At 35.5% G+C, this 20,674-nt stretch overlaps 1 protein-coding gene across 3 annotated transcripts in view; it reads left to right on the top strand.

Moving 5' to 3' along the window:
• Window positions 1–20,674, top strand: part of LOC111875639 (filamin-C) — a 146,843-nt gene that overhangs the window by 97,747 nt on the left and 28,422 nt on the right. For all 3 annotated transcript variants that reach the window (XM_023872035.2, XM_023872034.2, XM_023872033.2), the window contains 8 exons: window positions 320–472; window positions 8,565–8,786; window positions 9,401–9,568; window positions 12,958–13,185; window positions 14,075–14,212; window positions 17,777–17,950; window positions 18,094–18,324; window positions 19,083–19,195. In XM_023872035.2, the coding sequence (XP_023727803.1) occupies window positions 320–472; window positions 8,565–8,786; window positions 9,401–9,568; window positions 12,958–13,185; window positions 14,075–14,212; window positions 17,777–17,950; window positions 18,094–18,324; window positions 19,083–19,195 (1,427 nt within the window). The remainder of the gene's footprint in view (window positions 1–319; window positions 473–8,564; window positions 8,787–9,400; window positions 9,569–12,957; window positions 13,186–14,074; window positions 14,213–17,776; window positions 17,951–18,093; window positions 18,325–19,082; window positions 19,196–20,674) is intronic.

Raw genomic sequence — 20,674 nt, 5'->3', positions numbered from 1 at the left:
AGACAAATATCAGGATGGTATCTAAAATTAGAGCATGACAGCTTCCTTGCACACCTTTCCCAATTCTCTATTCACCAATGATTTTATCATGTGATGCTATAGTGTCTGAGCTCCCATAAATAAATAAATAAACAAAATACTCTTTTGGGAGGGATAATTGAATACAGAAAAGAAATGGAGAAGAGATAAATGATAGGCTTCTGCAGAATATTGAACAGTTTCCCAACCACTTAAAAGTTTAAAAATCCTTGCATCAGGTGAATGTAGTATGAAATGTGAAAGTGAAATATCTCAGTGATATCTAAAATTTATATTGCAGGCTCTCCCTTCCTGGCACGTGTCCAAGGGGATTCTCCACATCAGATCTTAGTTAGTGGACCATCATTGTCATCAGCAGCAGTTGGCAAAACATCCTTTTTCACTGTCAGTAATGTGGCAGGAAGTGTTGAAGACATAGAAGTCAATGTGGAGGGTAAGTTAAGATTATTATTTCCATTTAACTAGCTCTGATGACCATTTTTCCATCTGATACACATCTGTAGTTACTCTCTTTCATTGGGCCGCACCATAGCTCAAGAAGTTAGTTGCTGGCTTCCCATCACGGTGGCCTGGGTTCGATCCCAGGTCTCGTCAAGTGGGATTTGTGGTGGACAAAGTGGCACTGAGGCAGGTTTTCTCTGAGTACTTCGGTTTCCCCTGCCAATCTTCATTCCACCAATTGCTCCACAATCACCCTCACTTATCATCTGGGGCTGGTACAATAGGCCAGAAGTGGCCACAGTGCAAGGGACTTAGTCTCACCCCACTAGCAGTAAAAAAATACTCTCTTTCATTGAGATTTCCCAGGCTTTTTTAAATCTTGTAGTTGTGTATGTTATCTGTTTTCACTTCAAGAAATTTTCAAATGCTGAATTTAATCAAGTGTGTTGTTGACAAATACCTAAAAGAAACAGCAATACCTTCTTGTAGTGAAATTGAGAGAAGTGAAATTTGAGGACTGTGTTATACAGACATTCTTAATATGGAAGCTATAATGGAAGCAGATGTGATGTTTTATAGCTTTTCTTTTTAATTATAGTGTTTCTGAGTAGAGTAAAATATCAGTAAAACAGACCATGTGATAATTAACTATTCACTTTTATGACATGTTTCACTTTCCTTCTTCAGTTTGTTTCTTAATGTTATGACAATTAAGAGCTGTTAACATTCATTTGAAACATTTTTTCAGTGTGGTTTATTTTTATTGAAATATGATGAAAAAAATCACGTGTTTATGCAGTTTAATGTAACAGTGGTTGCTTAGCTCTGTCAGCATTATATTTGTGCCAGTTGTAATAGAATGCCAATTTTAATGAGTTCCAAATTTGCAGATAGCATATTTGGGAAAAATTTTAATTTAGAGTACAGTCACTTCAAAGTTCAGCTGGCAATTGTTTTCTTGAAAGTGGATGCATAAATCAAACAGATGGATGCATAAATCAAACAGAATTTTCACACAGAAAATAAAGGAAATGGTAGGAGCTAAGGGAAACACTGCCTCAGTGCTCATTTGAACATCTTTTTCATTTTCTGTTTTTTATTTTGTACTTACAGTATTATGTTTATTTATTACTGAGAATGATAAAGACATATTAAAATAATTTTCAAATGAAAAATTTTGCAATCACTAAGTTGAATGCTACCTAGATGGCTTGCTGGTGGTGATGGTGGTACTGGGGAAGAGGGTCATCTGGGTCAGATGACCCAGTAGACGATGATGGTGAGGAAGCAAGAGGTGCAGATGGCTCCTCTCTTATGGGCAGATGCTTGGCTTTTAAGATATGTGAGATATAGAGTGGAGGTTCATGTGGTTTAATGATTCTGTCTATATTTCAAACCATATAATTCTAAAAAGAGGTCTGTATACATTAGAAAAGAATACAGCTGTGTAATTCCAGAAATATGTAAATAAAATCTGTGTAAATTAGAACTGGCTGTATATAGTTGGAGTATACAGTTGAGTTAATTATGACTTGAGTTTGGTCTTTATACCTGTCACAAATTTTAAATTCTGTTTTGTCAGTTCTTCAGATTATTGCAATTATCATAATTCTGATTCCATACATTTGGATGTAGCTTGATAACAAAAAATTCAGACTGTAGCAGTGTGAAAATACATCACTTTAAGGGGCCTTCACAGTACGCATCCATGTTATGCGTCTTTAGTGTGAAAGAAAAGCACACAGTTTGGGTAGTCTGTATTAGTAGCCCACATAATGAATATGTTTAATGTGGCTTGTGAATTCCAAGAGTAAAAGAAATAATATTTGTAATTCATCTAAAACTTTTAAATTAATTGATTTTTTAATTGGCCATATGTGGCATATTTTCTGATTTGTTACATAAGCAATTTTGAAGGGAAGCAGCATGATTTTTTCTTTATTATGTCAACTTTCCTCACATGTTTTTCTCAGACAGTTATATTACCCATAACATAGGTTTTATTAATTTTTTACAGGCTCTTCCAATAGAAATAGTCTCAGTTCTCTAAAAATGTATTATGTAATACTGTCTTGCTAAAAGATTAGGCCTGAAAGTAGTGATTATATATTTTCCAAGAAATAAATTTGACACTTTTTCTCTTACTGGTCAGTTCTTGTTTGACCATTTGTTGAATATAACAAACTGCATAGTGTTCCCAATTCAGTAATAAACAGTGATTACAAGATTTAAGGTTTCTGTTTTAGTGAAGATTCATATTGTTGTCTTCTGGTTTATGACACCACATAGTCTGATAGATAGGTACCACTGAAGCCTCCATCTTCCTAATGGGGGTACCAACTTACCAGACTACACAGTGTCATAACCCTGAAGATCATATATCAAGAAAAGTGTCTTGACTCTCCATGCAGGCTCAGTTGTCACCTTTAGTTGCTTTTTAAGATATTGTAATACATATTGTTATCTGGAGCAATTGTCTTATAGTCCACATCAATGTAGGCTCTTGAGGTCATTTCCACTTGTTATTTCACCATAAAGCCACTGCTTAGTTATTGAACTTTCCTTTTTTGTTTATTTACACTCAACTGAACTGCCATCTGACTTATTACTCTATCTAACTCACTCACTGAATCATTACCAGAGTCTCCTGACCAACTAATGACTCACAGCGTCAGCTGTTTCACACCTTCCTGTGCTGCGCTGCCTGAACTCAACTAAGACACCTGTCGGGGGGGTTTTAAGTTCTTGTTACATGCATGCCAGACTTGGAGAATATATTTGTTCCTGTGTGAGTGACTGTGATCTTTGGTGCTCTCTGGAACAGCCCAGAATGGTGTGTGTGTTTCTTTTTCTTTTTGACTGAATGAGAGGTGTGTGTAGGCCAGGCATCACCTCGCCCCCCTGCTCCTTCTTAGCTCCCACAACAATAGTCTCTCATTTATGAAATTTATGGCATCAGTTCTACAATGCTCATGCAAAGTGACAATTCTTGTGAACTGTTTTAACTTCTTAGTTTTTGGGTTATGATGGTAGTGACTATGAAGAATAACAATGGAGGCCACACATTTCTCGAAACTTTGGTAAACTTCTACCAGGCTATTCAGCATCACATCCCAAATGTTTCCATTTCTCATTGTTTTAACTTGTTTGTGGGCTTTAGAATTATAATATTTTAGAAGAAATAGTTTATTCCTTAATTGTATACATGTCTCATTGTCTCTAAGTAAAGTTGACACATTATTCATTGCATAGTATTTTATTAAATAGTATGGTTTTTGTCAGTTGTTTGTGAATGTATTATTTTTATCTCATACATCTAATGGTGAGTTTAAGAGGATGATGTTGTAAGGAAGAAATCTTGCAGATTTCATAGCAATGTGTATGTTTGTGTGTTTTTATAGATAAAGATTTCATCCTTCATTTTCTGGTATTTCTATCTTTGGGCCTAAAAAATGAAAAAGGAAAGAACACTGCTGTTTTTCTTCTTTTTTCTATCTTGCATCTACCTCTTATAAAGAGCACATGCATGATTGAGGAGTAGTTACATCAGTGTTAATGTTTTAATTTTATCTTGTGTTTTTATAGTTAACTACAATTTAGCTGAATGTCTTTCTTCATCACGGATTCTTTTTTAAATTATTTTATTGCACAATGCATACATCATTTTAAATACATCATACCTTGACATTTTAAATGTTAAAATGGAATTGTGGAACTTATGTAGCTCATTAAAAGCACCACTGTACAGTCCATAACACTGAATATGATTGTAATGTAAAGACACAGAACTTTAATACATTCATTTACATTTTTCTGTAATTATTTCACACCTGCTGTTATAATGTACTGATTTTCTAAAAATCTAGTTATGCATCAGAAAATGTAAATCATATCTTTAGACAATTTACATTTCATCAGATAAACCAGTTTCATTCTCCTATTTCAAGTTGCAGGTAAAGTCTGCAGCCCAGCTTAAATATTTTATTATTAATTGAAAGGAAAGCTCAAGGTATGATGTGTTTTAAATGAATATAGCCTAAGAAGGTTTGTGTTCTCTTGTTGCAGGTTCGACTCCTTACCGACTTAGACATTACTGAAAATACTGACTTTATGAATTTTATGTTTACCATTTACACTTACAGAAACTTCTAAACAGACTGACAGAAAGTTTCCTGTACTTGTGTACTTGATACACGATAGCATGAAAGCTGAAATGATGAATATGTGTATGAAATAATTCTGTTGTAGGCGCAACAGACTAATTAATATACTAAACTGTGCTATTCTTAATGGCGAGTCATTGTATTATTTTTAACAGAAGCTTGGTTTTGGTTGCTTATTAACATTTAACGTAAAGAGCATTCCAGACTGTCTTTTTAATTTTATACAGATATTAGTAAATAGAATTATATTAACAGGATGTAATATATTAATTATCTGGAATGCTTCATGCTCATTTGCAAGACCAGCTTTGATTTGTTTAGAACACAGGCCTGTAAATTTATTTAAACTAATGTTGGAGGTTGGAAAGTATGCAGCACTGTTATGGCAGGACTCTGTAGTACACAGACAGTTGTGTAGAACAGTTATTAGCAATGATGACACTAAATATGACAGAACTATTTAAACAGCTTTGGGTTTTGGGTGAAGCAGCTATTGCATTGCACACCTCTTCCATCAAGCTTCAAATCTTACACCTCCATCATTCTTCAGGGTTCTGTTTGGTGTAAGTTCTCTATTTTCTTACTTAATATCTATACTGAAAATGCACTATTCTTTTGCTGCTTTTTCATTATTATTATTTTTCCAATTATAGGTATAATTTAACTGTTGTCTTGAGAGTTGCTTTATTCATTCCATTATTCATTGACACAACAGTTTTTTTTTTCTAATATATGTTGGCACAATTTTTACATCATTGGTTTGAGAATACTATATAAACTTCAGCAGTAACTTACAGCTTTTGTGAGGTCAGTAACTGTAATGTAATTATAAATCCTTTATACTGACCTCTACTAATCATAGGGAATTAATTGGGCACATATATTGACTATTTCTTGATTATTAAATGTTTCCTTTGTTTTCTTCATGCATTTGTAAGCTTGATATGTTCTCCCAGTTGTGTTGAACTGATTGTAACTGAATTATGCTTATTGCACATTTTAATTTTCATTTTAACTTGTGTTTTAATTTACTTATTAGTATTTGCTTATATCTGTCATAGCTGTTCCTACTGTTTCATAAAGTAGCATATTCTGTAGTGATTTTGTAATTTCACATTCATGAAGGAGCTTTAATTTGGTGATAGTCTGTATTACTTCATTTCTGATCTCTGATAACATCATTTCATATAAATGACATGCCCATAGCATCATGCTTATATCCTATCGGTTACGTTGAATTGGATATCAAATGGTTGCTATAAGTATTTTTTTACCAGACATGATTTGTTGTATAAAATACAATTCTGAATAAATAATTATCCTTTTATGTATTGAGCACTTTTACTTGAACTTCTTCTTAAGAGGAGCAAGTATGGATCAAAAATATGTGCCATTTGTAATACAACTGTTAGCTTCAAATCAGAGAAAATTGCATTGTACATAAGTCATATTTGTTTATGCAGCAGTTTATTTGCCAGGTTGACCTGATATTGACTTTATGTTGTTATTTGGTACTGGTGACATTAAATTTGAAATGGGAGTAAATGTGTTCCAAATTTGAAAAAATATTTTTGCATAGTAGTAGTGTGTCCTTTATAATCTTTGTGTGTCTGTTATAAATCCAACTGTATGCGTCTATTGTAAGTGGGCATTTCTGATTGGGTTACATGTCTGGTTAGAGACAAGAAATTTCTCGTACTTGTGGGAATTGTAGTATCTTTTTATATTGTTATTTCACTGGTAAGATAGATCCCAGTCACAGTACTTGCATTATTTATTATACTTCATAAAAAAATTCTGTAATCCTGATATTAATTAAGCTGTGGTTTGAAGAATTATACTAATCAGGAACAGCCTAGGAAGGGGTAATATTTGCAGCATTGAAATACTGTACATTAACATTAAAGAATGAGAATTTTACATGTCCTCAAATATCTGATACTATGATGCTATGATTATGTCCTCTTGGTGTTGATAAGACAGTCTCCTTAGAGACGGAATGCAGGATATGTAAGCTAAATTGATTTTGACCCAGTCTTATGGAGAACTGTCTAAATTACCATCAATATACTAATGGACTGAAATAGTTTTATAGACTTTCATGCTTGTATGTAGTTGAATGATAATCATTGACTCAAAAATACCTAACTTCAGATTTATATTGGCAATAATTTGAATAATATATTCTTTGCAGAAAATTATTTCTGTGAATTAGGCTGTCTTATCATTTAATACTTTGTGGTCTAATGGAATTAAATTATTTTAAACTTCTGTTGTTAAGATTTTGAAGTATACTATGTACAGGCATAGCTCTATAGAATGGATTTTTATATTTTTAGGTGAAGTTAGCATGTTTATTTAATTTACTGACCAATGCATTTTGAGAAGTATGTATTCAAAGGAAACTGAAAATTAGACAGTATGTTCAAGAGATATAGGTATAATTCAGAATTAATCCCTTTCCATGCATTAAATAAGTGCCCTTTATAAACAGTGTTAGTACATTAAGGATAATATGATATCTTTGATTTTACTATATTCTGTTTTGCTCATTGAGGATAACAATTATATAATTTTGTTTATATTTGGAAACAGACTTCTCAAAACAAGTAGCTACATAATGGTGCTAACAAAGAGCAGTGTACATGCAGGTGCCAGCTTCTACTAAATAATTATGTCTTTTATGTATTTTTTTCTCTATGCCTTTAATGCAGTTTGCTGCATAAAGTGAACATGCAGCTTTCTTTCATTTGAGCTGAAAGTAAAAACATGCTTGGTTGCAATGACAACATGAACTACTTCTGTAAAAACTGAGTGGTTTCCAGTAGTTATGTAGATGTATGAGATGAAACTGTAAATGAAGAATTATTGAAATTACAAACGTAAGTGAAAGAAGTAGAGCTAATTGTTATATCGTATATGTTCCTTGCCCAAGGTGCATAAAATGAATATGTGATGGAGGTGTCATTCATGTTTCATCTCCAGAATTAATATATCTTATGACAATTGACAAAAAATTGTGAGTGCAATTTCATTTTGATTCATATTGGTTGTATATAACCCTACCTTTGTACGAAGCCCACGCAGAAGTTTTGAGTCTCTCAAAAGTAGCTCATCATACAAAAATTTGTACATTACATGAAATACACATCTCAGTAGATCATTTCATTTGAAATATCTTTGATGTAGGGCATATTTAACAGAATGGAAGGAAAAATTATTTATGGCTGTATTGTAAAAAACTTGGAAACAACATATTTGTATCCAGAGCCTGATAGAACAAGTTATTGGCATTAATTTGTTTTATGGTTTGAGAAAATTTAAATATGGAAGGGCGCATATGATAACAATCTGATACATAATTGGAAGAAAACAAATATGAACTGACACTGATCACTGAAGAATGTTCTATTGAGAGGTAATTTGAATCAGAATATTCTCATGTATGCTGTTAACTGAAGATTTAAATTTAAGTACTAGGTCACGTGATTGACAATAGGTTATAACAAATATATGGTAATGTGATTTAATTTCATTCAGAGGTGTCTACTGTACATCGTTTAAGTCAGATTACACAATTAATGATATGAAGGACAAAGAGGTGTTAATTGTCCCTACTGAAGGCCAATGATATATATAAATTGCAAGGATCAAATTTGAAAAATAGTAGTCTCCAGTTTGGAATACACCTTTCATCTCTTGTTTTATATTGAGGGCATAGGAAAAGAATCCATGAAAGTTACATATAAAACGTGTGTTACTTTACATCTGCCACTAATAAGCAAGTTTATATTATAGTAAGACTCACAGGGGATATTCCCAAGTTAACAAAAAATAAGACACTGCACTTTCTACTGTAAAATGACCACTACAGCAGCAACTACTGCCACTGTTACTCTCTGTTACGATTGACACTCACAGGCCCAAATGGACAATCAGTTCCTGCCCAAGTTAAAGACACGGGCTCGCAGACATTCCAAGTTGAGTTCTCACCTCGGGTAGCTGGTGAGCACCGTATTGCAGTGGCTTACCGCAAGGTTGCCATAGCTGGGTCACCCTTCTCCTGTAAGGTGTATGATGTGAAAGCAATCAAAGTCAAGGACGTTGCTGAAGGCATTGTGGCCAAACCAATTACATTCATTGGTAAGTAGAAATGAACCATTTTTTTCCAGGCAGTGTCTTACATTTGAATGAACACCATTAGACAGTCTTTATGAGCACAGATGAAGGTGGCCATATTTAATTTTATGCAGTTGCCTTATACAGAGAATAAGAGTGTTAATGTGGGTAAATGTATTCATTAGAAGATTTATATATTATTGTCACCAATGTTAAACCTGTATTCAGAAATTAAAACAACTAGGTAAACTCAAAAATTCTTACCATAAAATTATTTTGTAGTAATGAACTTATTTGAAACTGTAATTAATTTACAGTGTTAATTCATGTATTATATTAGGTCTGCCATTTTTATTTATGCTGATACTTGAAGTTTGTACAGTTGAGAATTACCCTTTAAAGCACAATAGATCACTGTAGGTCGTGGTGCAAGGACCAAGAAGGCCCACCCCTTATAAATTCATTCATTCATACTATCATGAAAAAAAATGGAATTGTCAGTTCACACTCTTACACATGCTAGTTTGTGTGTGCAATATACAAAGAATTTCTTATTTCCAGAAATCTTCAGATCTTGATTAGAAACTTTCAATATTTGTTATTAATGAGTTTATCTTTATGCTGGTTATTCCTTACAGTCGAAACAAGTCAAGCAGGCCCAGGTAATCTAGAAGTGACTGTAAATGGTGGACGAGTGCCTACATCAGCACAAGCGCAGGGCCCACACACATATGCCATTTCATTCACCCCAAGGGAAGCCATTGCACATACTGTAGACCTGCGCTTCAATGGTGAAGATGTTCCAGGTACAGTATTTGTTAGTAAAGCTGAAGGTGATAATGGAGCATTTTAAACTTTGGAATGAGATGAACATGTTTCATATGCTGCTTTTCAACAAAGTTGGTAATGCTCTGCAAGTAATCAATATACTTTGAGAATTCAGACAGATATTTACACTTTTCCTGAAGAGATATACTTAAAATATAATAATGTGTGTTCAATTTATTCACATAACAGAACTGTTACAGTTTGTGTTGTGCATGAAATTGCTTATTTGGATAATAATTTCTGTTTTAATCTTTGTACTTATTCCAGTTACAGCTGTCAGAATTTGTAATGTAAGTGTTCCTTGCTCATAAGATTGTTCAGATTATCCACTGCATTGTTGACAAAATTTAGTCTGATAATGAATCACTGGTGATTGAGAACATTTTTGCTGTGGAAAATGTAATTTTTGTATGACAATTGATATTTATGTTTTGTTGACAAAACAGAATATTAAATTATTATCCATATCAGCAGTGTAGACATGTGCTACACATTTTCAAGCTTGTACTTGTTAAAGTGTCAGTCTTCTGGTTGTTGTGATAGTCTTGTAATTTAAAATCTATACAATGCCAGAAGTGAACAGTGTCATAGAAGTAGTCGCATTCAGCATTGGGTTACAGAATTTTCGTGTATGACACCAATTGAAATAATTCTTTTTACCAGTTCTGCTTATTTCAGCATTTGAATCAGTACTATTTATTATGAGGATCATTCTGAAAGTAATACACTGTGCATACATGGACAGTAGAATAATGGAGATGTTCTTATTTTGATATTAGACAGGAGCCATTTTTGCAAGTAGCAGTATTTGTGTTTTTTCTTTCTTTTTGCTGTATTGTTGCTGTGTAAATAAGTTCAGAAATAGAAGATGAAAATGTCTCCAGTCAGATATCATATAGTGCCTAGTGTTCTTCAAACTTTCTGCAGTAAATTCCATTCACAACAAATTACAAACAGTTTGTGGAGACAGTACAGTGGGCCACAGCACAATATGTTTTACCCTCACACTTTCATGTCTGCCCAATACACCGTACATACTATCTAAACTGTAAACATTAACAAAGAACACCTGTGGTTATGGTCAGTTGCCTTTGGGGAGAAGACTGCTGCATGGCATGTGCAGGAATTTTTCATGAGAAAGACTCTTTTGCCAGCCTCCATTTTTACCCTAGAATTTACACCAACATTTCTTGACATGTTTATGGCTAGCATTCTTACCCTGAATGACAGTGAGATGCCTCAAGCCAGTCACTACAGGTAATCTTTTAGGAATGGTTCCCCACATCCCCTACTGTCCTCACATGGGTCTGTGAGACTGATCTGCTTTGTACATGAGAAATGTTTTAGGAGCGTTTAAGAGGTGTGTGCAGAAGTTGCTTGAACTATCCTACAAATTAGTAATGAGGCCCTTCTGACAGGTTTAGGAGCCTTACTGATGTGTTTGGAGTGTATCGTGAGGCAGAACTGTGACTACACCAAAGGACTGAAATTTTATTTTATTAAAGAAAGTTGTATTCTTGGATTAAAAGTCTAGTGTGCATTACTTTTGAAATGATTTCTGCAAGATTACAATCTTCTGGAATGTGGTGCTGTGTAGTGTGATAGAATACCAACATTTTGAAGGAATGTGCTGCCTCCATTTTGAGCAGATTCCTCTTAAATATTTGTATATGTATCAAACTGCAGAAGATTGTACCATTTCAAAAGTAATGCATACTTCACTTTCAGTATGAAAATACAAATCCCAGAAGACTATATTCTTAATGACTAGTGAAAGCAGACTGAGAAGACTTAATGTGCGCTCTAGAGATTTGTAAAGTGTGTAGATCAGTGATAGTGTTGTAAATGCATGTAACTCCAAGTCGTGTGCAAGGAGTCAGTGAATCCAATCTCCAGTCAGGAACCCTGTCTGCAGTTACTCCTAAACTATGAAATCTAGTGTCAGAATGGTTGGATTGGAAACTGCACTGAATCTTTATATATTTATACAGAAGATGGCATGACTGCTAACTGAAATCAAGGCTGAAATAAGAATTGACTGAAATAAATGATGGCAGGGCTGGAAGCCAAGATCAAAGCTGAAATAAAAACCAATAATGAGAATTTGAGGTCCTTCAAAGTGTTCTCATCTCCTGGATGGATATTCATCGATCCAGGACAGAGGCCATTCAAGAAGAAATAACAACCAAGGTGGATACCCATCAGGAAAGGTTGAGAGCCAGTGTGATTGCCTGGTGAAAAGAGATGATGGCCTGCCAAGAAGCAATGGAGGCCTGTCTAGGAAAGACAGAAGCTGGCAAGTCCAGAAGAAATAGAGTCCAAGGCAGAGCATGAGGAGATCCCTAAGAAAGAGACTACAGTGAAAACTTTTGGAGCATTGAAGGAGCACTATGAGGACTCGCATCTAGCTGTAAGGCATCAAGGTCAGCCAAAGAAATTGACCCAGAACAATGGTGGGTCCCAGAGGAAGTTGGCCACTGGCTGCAGAGGAATGATCAGCCATGCAAGAGTGGCATGGTGCAAGGGACACAGGGAACCTGGAAAGGATGGATGTTAATGAAGAAGCACTGAGCACAACTGGAATGCAACAATGGCATAAGGAACTGAGACAAAGTACAATTTCTGGAAAGCAAGGGAAACATTAATGTGACCTTCATAAAGAACCTGGGACTGGAGATCACAAAGAGAATAGCTGAATCTTCTGTTAAGATTTGAAAAATGAGTGACTGGAATTTTTATATAAATAAAGTCTTCTAATCCCATGTTAAGCCTTCACAGGCCGACTTCTAGTTCTTCCGCTATGAACTTTCCGTGGCTATCTTCTTGCTTGCTTGTTTGCGTGCTTCTGCAGCTATTCTTCGTAACTTCTAATTGCCTTAATTATATAGCCAAGGAACGGACATACATCACAGGAAACACATGTCATATGACCACTACCCACCGCTGCATCACGTCACCGCGGACACAGAAAACACAACCTCCTATTGTTGCATGTGCATATTTTGGGTATAGCCTAGAGATTACGTCCTTCTATTGTTGCATGTTGGAACATGTTTATGGAGCTGTCATCTGGCAATGGGTATTCACGTTACAATATTTTACGTAAATTCTGCATTGCAAGAATGGCTTTACACAAAAGTCAGAATGATACATACATATAAACCTTAATGATTTACAGCATTTGCTCATGTAACTTTCCTCTTTTATTTTTACATAACTGGATAGCAGAATATGATCTTGGGTGAAAATACACAATTTTTAAGTGTAAAATTTGTTTTGCGTAAAAAGAACTAGAGTAGATCTGTGTAAGAAATGCTTGACTATCATCTTAATTATTTAATTAATAATATACTCTCTTCTGATGTAGGAAGTCCTTTCACATGTCAGGTATCAGAGGCTGCTCGAGTTGTGATCTCAGGTGATGGGCTGGAGAAAGTTGCAGTAAACAGGGCAGCTATGTTCTGTGTGGAAGCAGATCCTTCCCTTGGCCGACCTGATGTTCAAGTTCTGAGTCCGTCTCGACGTCCACTGACTGTGGATGTAGGTGTTCAGACAGCGGGCGGATACATAGTGCACTTCACACCTACAGATGTTGGTTAGTGGATCCGCTTGTACTATGAATTGTACCTCCTCTAGCTTTCATCCTATGCATATAGTAGGTACTGTCCAGATGACTGGACTATCTTTCGTATGATGTCTCCATATTTCATTGTGATTAGCATGTGAGTTTAATAGCCAGAGCCTCCCAAGGTTCAGTCACAACTTTTGTCAAAATGTCTGCCGGGAAATTGATGACCAGTTATTTGAAAATGGAATATAATTACCTCCAGAAATGTGTATATAAAATATACCTGAGACAGTGCATAGTGCCCAATATAATTGTGGTATAATGAAGCAACCATTATCACAGATCTTTAGATAACGGTTATTTCCCATTTCTAATTTATATGTCATAGTAATATAGTAGTATTTTCACTGAATGTAGTTCAGCATGATATTCTGTTATACTTAGTAGTTAGTATCAAGATTTCAGTTCGGTATAAGCAATAAAGTATGACAATCATATGTATACTACATACTTCCCATTGTATGAGCTGATGGAAATACAAAATCCCACTAACATGTTATGTTATGAACTGACACTAGGGACTGCGGTAGCATACCACAGTACTATGGGAACTCAGTTCTAAGCTAGGTGAAACCAGTCTATATCCTTTTGGTTTTGCACTCTTTTTAATATTATCTTCCCATTTAAGTACAGGATTCTCAGCTGGTACCTTTCTTTGTTTTATAAGTAAAAACAATAAATTCAGTAATGGTGAAAAATAGAAGCTAAACTGTAAGTGGATAATCTGGAAACCAATGAAACTGCATAATGGTAACTGGAGTATGTTGTTTGGTCTGTTTACTGTATTAAATTATATGGTCAATAGAAGTTATGTCTGCAGTTGTGGTTAAAGTTTAAAAATATTATGTGCTTTCAGGTGATCACAGTGTGGAAGTGAAACTGGCTGGAGTTCATATTGAAGGCAGCCCATTCCTCATCAAGGCATATGATGCTGCTAAAGTCAAGGTCACAGATATTAATTCTGGAGTTGTTGGAAAACCAGTTTTCTTTAGCAGTAGGTATAAAATGTATTTCTCTTTATGTAAAGATTCCTAATGATTTATTGTTTTTCGCACTGGTTTACTACCACTGGACAAGGGTTACTTTAAACTGTTTGAAAGATATTTGTATCACTGATAAATAACTAGTAAAATTTGTAAGATTTGAGGCTTTCACGGCGGTGACTATGAAGAAAGCAGTCTTCTGGGATTTGGCACCGTGTATATGTGGTGTTAACCACTAGTAAAATTAACTAGTAAAATTACCTGTAGCTAATAATTAAGGGTTGACTGTAGCATGGGAACATTATGTGTGATATATGCTCTTTTAGCTTACTTCACTCAGTATTCATCTCTTAAGTATTGTGACATATAGACCCCTTCCTAGGCAACAGCTTTGTATATATGCAGCAATACTGAAGCTGTTGCTGGGTGGTGGCACATGAGCAACAATGGAAGTACTGTTGAAAGTGTTGTTTCCTGGGTGATCCACTCCGAGGCTATATCATTCAACTGACTGAGTTGAGTTCAGTTATTGCAGTGTAGTGGAGTGGAGCAAGTTGGTTGGTGAGTTAGTTAGAGGACTGCTGAAGTTCAGTCCTTGTGAGCTGTTTCTGTTAGAAGCTGGTAGCTGAGGCACAGGGACAGTTTGGGAATCCAGAGGAAGGGAAACATCTTTGTTTCAAGCTGTTACCAGAGAAAGACCAATGAAAACACAGCAGGCAGACTTAGGATGTGTTGTGGAGAATTGGTGTGTGTGTGTGTGTGTGTAAATAAGCAATAGCGCTATAGTTACTTGTTACTTTCTGCAAATATTCAGTAAATCCAATTACCAATTCAAACCCCACCTACAGTCACTCTAACATATATCAGTATACGTATGAGTATGCGTTCTGCCATAATCAAAATTGTTGAACTTTGATGTAAAATATTTTAAAAAAGACATTCAGAAATATGTAAGAAATATTTTTTTAACTTTATTTCTGGTAGAATTCTAATAGTTGTTTACCTGAAAGACTTATTATGCCTATTCCATTCTTTATATTCCAAGACTGACTAATGCAAGTATTTTGTGTGAACTCGAAGATGTTAACTGTCTTCTGAGTCAATATCCAAGAGGTATTCATATTCTTTGTGACATCACATCCTTATGGTTATGGGATCTGGACTGTGAAAAATTCAAAATTCAGTTTTCTTTCTTTGGGGGGGGGGGTTATTTAATGACACTTTCAGTATCAACATTGTTGAATTGCATAGTAGGATGACTGATGAATTGGAAAGAGTTCAGAAAAAGATGGTCATGGTGTAATTGAGGTATTATCCTGGCATTTGCTTTTGGGACTAAGTAAAACCACAAGGAGCTTCACTCAAGATAGCTGCTGTCCTGGCTGATATTTGAACTAAGAACCTATCAGATATGGATGTAGAGCTTTACTTCAATGAGCCTATCTGGTAAAATGTGATAAAGTTTCATGCTGAATGAAATTTAGAATGAATAACTCAGATCATTAATATTTATTATTTATATGTAGACTCCTCCCACAGAAATGTATTTTTTGTGTTGACTACACAGTTCTATTGGAGATACAGTCAGTGTTATAAGTACTGCACTTTCAATGTAAGACACAGACAACATGCATCAAATAAATTGCCCATATAGTTTAACAGTTCTCATGCATGTGTAATAATGGTTACATAACTCACTATGTACATTTAATTTCTTCTAATGTCCTGTACTGAAGTGAAGGGAAATATAGCAGGATCTTCTTATGTGCATATTTCTTGAAGCAAGTTAATTTTCTAGTGGACTAGGATAAATTTATGTAATTGCTTTAAGTTTTATTCTTTTTAATTATGGGGGAAGGATGTGAATACCCAGTTAACCTTCGATGTGCACCGATCGGTATGCTGATGAGTATGGTCGTCATAGTGAAAGTACCCCGATTTGTGCATTTGGGCATTTAAATGCCGCTAGTGGAAGCCCGCACACATGCCACTAGTAGAAATGTATGCACAATCCTAAATATTTGGTTTTTAATATAGTTAAATTCAATATACATACTTTTTTTTTGTTCTTATCTGCTTGACGTATATACAAGTTTCAACCCCCGCATTATGTAACTGAATCTCGCCTTTGTGTAAAACTCAATGAAACACCTGAGAAAGCACAGTCCCGTGTCACATATCTTGCATTTCAACTGCTTTTCAATTTCATATTTTAAACAACGTTTCATTGCCATTGTGTGATAAAATGAAAGTACGATGGGACAACACTAAAGAGTCCTGTTCATCAAATGATGGAACCACAAGGTGGTAGACATTTAACTTCCTTTAAAGAGAGGCAATATAAGGGACACGAACCAAATTGGTTTATATTCATGGCACTGTAATGATATTGACCAATCACATTGTAATAGTAGTTTCTGCCTGTATTGATATATCCTTCTGAAGATGATCTCTAAGACTGAAACATGTCAAGAATGAAAGAGTAAAAAAGGGAATAAAGAAAAAACATTTTATCAGTCACACTAGACAGAGTTGATTAACCTTTTGTACTGGCTGCGCCATAGCTTAAGTGGTTAGTCGCTGGCTTCCCACCACAGCGGCCCAGGTTCGATCCCGAGTCTGGTCAAGTGGGATTTGTGGTGGACAAAGTGGCACTGGGGCCAGTTTTCTGCGAGTACTTCGGTTTCCCCTGCCAATCTTCATTCCACCAATTGCTCCACAATCACCCTCACCTATCATCTGGGGCTGGTACAATAGGCCAGAAGTGGCCGCAGTACAAGGGACTTAGTCCCACCCCACTAGCAATAAAAAAAAAACCTTTTGTATAATATTCAAATTCACAACGAACTCACAGAAAACTGAATGCACTCTGTATTTCAGCTGCAATGCAAGTGTTTGGTTGTAAGTATAGGAAGGGCAATATTCTCTTGAAGTTGCCATGACAGGGCTTGGCACTGAAGTAGGGAACAATGAATATTGCCACTAGTCTTTCTTCAAAGGCCATGCATTCACTTTTCTGTCCATTAGTCAAAAGACTGGAATATCTGAAGTGTATAACAAAGATGTGAAAATTGCCAGCAGACAACAAAATGGCTTTATTACTTCCATCTCTTTTATGGCACCAGAGAATGTGAAACTATTTCAAGTGTTACAAGCAGGAAATTTTATAACACAGAACTACTATGGGAAGAAGTGGGAAACTATTTTTACAGTATGCATCAAATATATAAGAACAAAATTAAAAATAGTTTATAACTTTTTTGTCTACATATGTATTTTCACATCCTACATTATAATATGCAACACTGTGTTCCTTGCTGTTAAAAACCAAGTTAATTCCATTCATTTATCATAAAAACTGTATTAGATACAGCATTTTCAAATACAGCTGCAAGTACCCTAACAGGAAGAGACATTTAAAGGCAGAGCAACAACGGATATTTAAATGTGCACCAGTAACAGGCATTCAAATAAACTCCAGCTAGCTCAAGCTACCACCATTTCAAAAGTCTGGCATTTAAAGGTTAAATACTGATTGGTTAATGGTCAGATATTATTGTGTTCTTTTCTTACAGTCAATGCCAGCCAGGCAGGTGCAGGGAATTTGGAGATCATTGTATCAGTGAGTGGTCATAATGTGCCAAATTATGTGCAGTCTGAAGGGAATGCAAAATTCCGGGTGAATTTCAAACCTCAAGAAGCAGCACCACATAGTCTGAGTGTTCGCTTTAATGGAGAACCTGTCCCAGGTATGTACCAGTTAACGTTTTCTTAATCCTTTTACTGCCAGATTATTACTCTCTGAGGTAAAATTGTGGTAGTTAAATGCATTGCTGTATTCCTCTTTATAAAATATATTTCCATTGTACATGAACTTCCTTTTTGTTTTTAGGTTCTCCATTCATGTGTAAAGTTCTTGATGCAAGTCAAATATTAGTATCTGGATCAGCTTTGAAAATGTCACCATTAGGACAAGCTGCAGTTGTTGTGGTAGATCCCCAGATGTCTGCAGGTGACCTTGGATCTTGTGATGTCACTGTGACTTCTCCATCAGGTCATTCCATTCCAGTCAGGTTAACTAAGAGTGACAAGTTTACAGCAGAGTTCATGCCATCTGAAGTGGGTGAGTTGGGGCTTAGAACTTACCAACTGAATACATACCAGATCAGTGGTATCCAAATAGAATTAAATAAGACACAATAAAGAAAATGTATGAGAATATATTCATAAGGATTTCACTAACAATGACACTGTTTTTAATATAATATATTATTTATGTTTATGCACATGAATAAAATAGATTATAGAAAATAAAAGGATTTATTCCAGTGGTAGACATGGTACAGTACAGTGGTAAGAGAAGCTTTTACTTCATTTTCTGTTAAACGTGTATACATACATACATATACATTTGCGTTTCTTTAAAATATTCATAAATGTGCCACCGGCACCAAATATAAAACATGTCAACAAGCAAACAAAACATTGGACACTTATACATTCACAAATAAAATCACTAGCATATATAATCCATACTTGTCAAAAACACATACAATAGTTAAAAGGCAATATTTTCTACTTGCACATCCATACTCAAATCATTCTAAATGGTCTGAGTGTGGTACATTACGCTTAGAATTACGGGGTTTCTGGACCATCATTTATGATTCTGAACACGACACTATGTTTCAGAAACCAGACCTGCTTCTGTCCTCTGGTGAAATTAAGTATTTGTGGTATTGAACATTTAGGTTTTATTACTAATTGTTCATCATACAGTTTTACTATGAATTACTGAAGGAATGAACACATGTCTGATGTTATGTGCTTTCATAATATTAGAGTGATGAGGTTCTTTCATGCATTCCTGTGTTTCTTCAGGTCGACACAGTGTTGCCGTTATACTGGATGGTGAACCAGTTAAAGGCAGTCCATTTGCGTGCAACATTTATGACGTCAGTAAAGTCAAAATCACAGGACTTGGTCCTTCTAAGGTATGACATTCACATAGTCGAAAGCAGATTTCTGCTTAAATAAGAAGTGCTTCTAGCAAGTAGTATACACTGTGAGAATGAGTGTATATGCTTTCATACATATATGCACTGGCCAAGCTACAGTAGTAACATGTCCGCCTTGTATTCAGGGATTGATTGGTCTGAATCCCAGTTGTGACACTGGCTGGCCTCAGTGAGGTTTTTTATGATTTTCTTTGATCCCTCCAGGAAGATACTGAGATAACACTGCAAAATAGGTCACAACTGCTTTCCTTGAAATCCTCTCCAATTTGTTATTCATTGATATCGAACAAACTGACACTAAATAGCCTGAGCCACTGGTTCCCAGCCTTTGAAGTATGATATCTTCTTAACTTGAAAACGTTTTGTAGACTCCCACATGTTGATGCTGTACTTTTAGGCTCTGTTAACTGAGAACATACATAATGATAAAAAGCTATTATGAACTCGACAGCCATTTTAAGTGAATTCACATTTTATTCATCACAGCAACAAATACACAGATTTCAGAAATAGAATATGTGTGACATACATTAGCTATTTAGTCAAGTACAGAAGGTATATTTGCATGCATATAGTGGGTCATTTAATGAGAAGGCTGGTGCTGTTTTGGAGCTGTCAGCCATTCAGTGTCTGAGTAGAAGCAATGATAGTTCCATATCCAACTTGTTTCAGTACTTTGATTCCATTGTGACGAGTGCAGGAAGTCCATTTTCACAAATATATGTTGTGGGAAACGGCAGCAAGTACTTCACCACTTTATCATAAGTTCTGGGTACCCAGAATTAATGTGCTGCCAAAACTTAGCCAGGTGCTTCCGTGCGAAGACAAGCTTTAAAGAGCTGTCACATGAAAGTCCTGTTGGGCTTTCCTGTTCTTCTGATGTCAGATCTGTGACTGGGACATGTTCAGCACTCACAGAGGGGTTTCCAGAACTGTTTTATCTTGACTCAGGCATCTGTACTTGAAGGATCTGCACGTGTTCATTTATGTAACATTTTAGTTTGCCTGAAAGCCGCATTTCTCATTAAAAAATCTGAAAGACAAGAAAATGATTCATAGTTACATTGATTAAATTGATAAGACCACTGATCTAATTTCTTGATCTCTCTTACTTTATATTAAACTATATAATTTGACAGCAATGTAACATTCATTTCCTTCCAGGCTCTCTCTCCCAGCATTATACTCACCATTCCCGTTGCTACTGATAACATTAACCATTCTCTGATGGTGCGCAGCCTTCCTGGCTTTGATACTAGAAAGCTGCTTAATGCAAAGCTTCAACTGCCTTCAATTTTTTTTTAATTCGCTTAGTGGGGGTTCGAGTCCAGCTGCTTCCACTGGGCAAGGCGGCCACTGATTGGCCTATTGTACCTGCCCCGGGTGATTATGATGATGGAAAATTTGGTGGAATGAAGATTGGCAGGGGAAACCGAAGTACTCAGAGAAAACCGG

This window comes from Cryptotermes secundus, unplaced genomic scaffold (assembly GCF_002891405.2).
Source record: "Cryptotermes secundus unplaced genomic scaffold, Csec_1.0 scaffold297, whole genome shotgun sequence".
NCBI classification, from domain to species: domain Eukaryota; kingdom Metazoa; phylum Arthropoda; class Insecta; order Blattodea; family Kalotermitidae; genus Cryptotermes; species Cryptotermes secundus.
The sequence above is the reverse complement of the archived record's forward strand: the minus strand, read 5'-3'. Positions and strand labels throughout refer to the sequence as shown.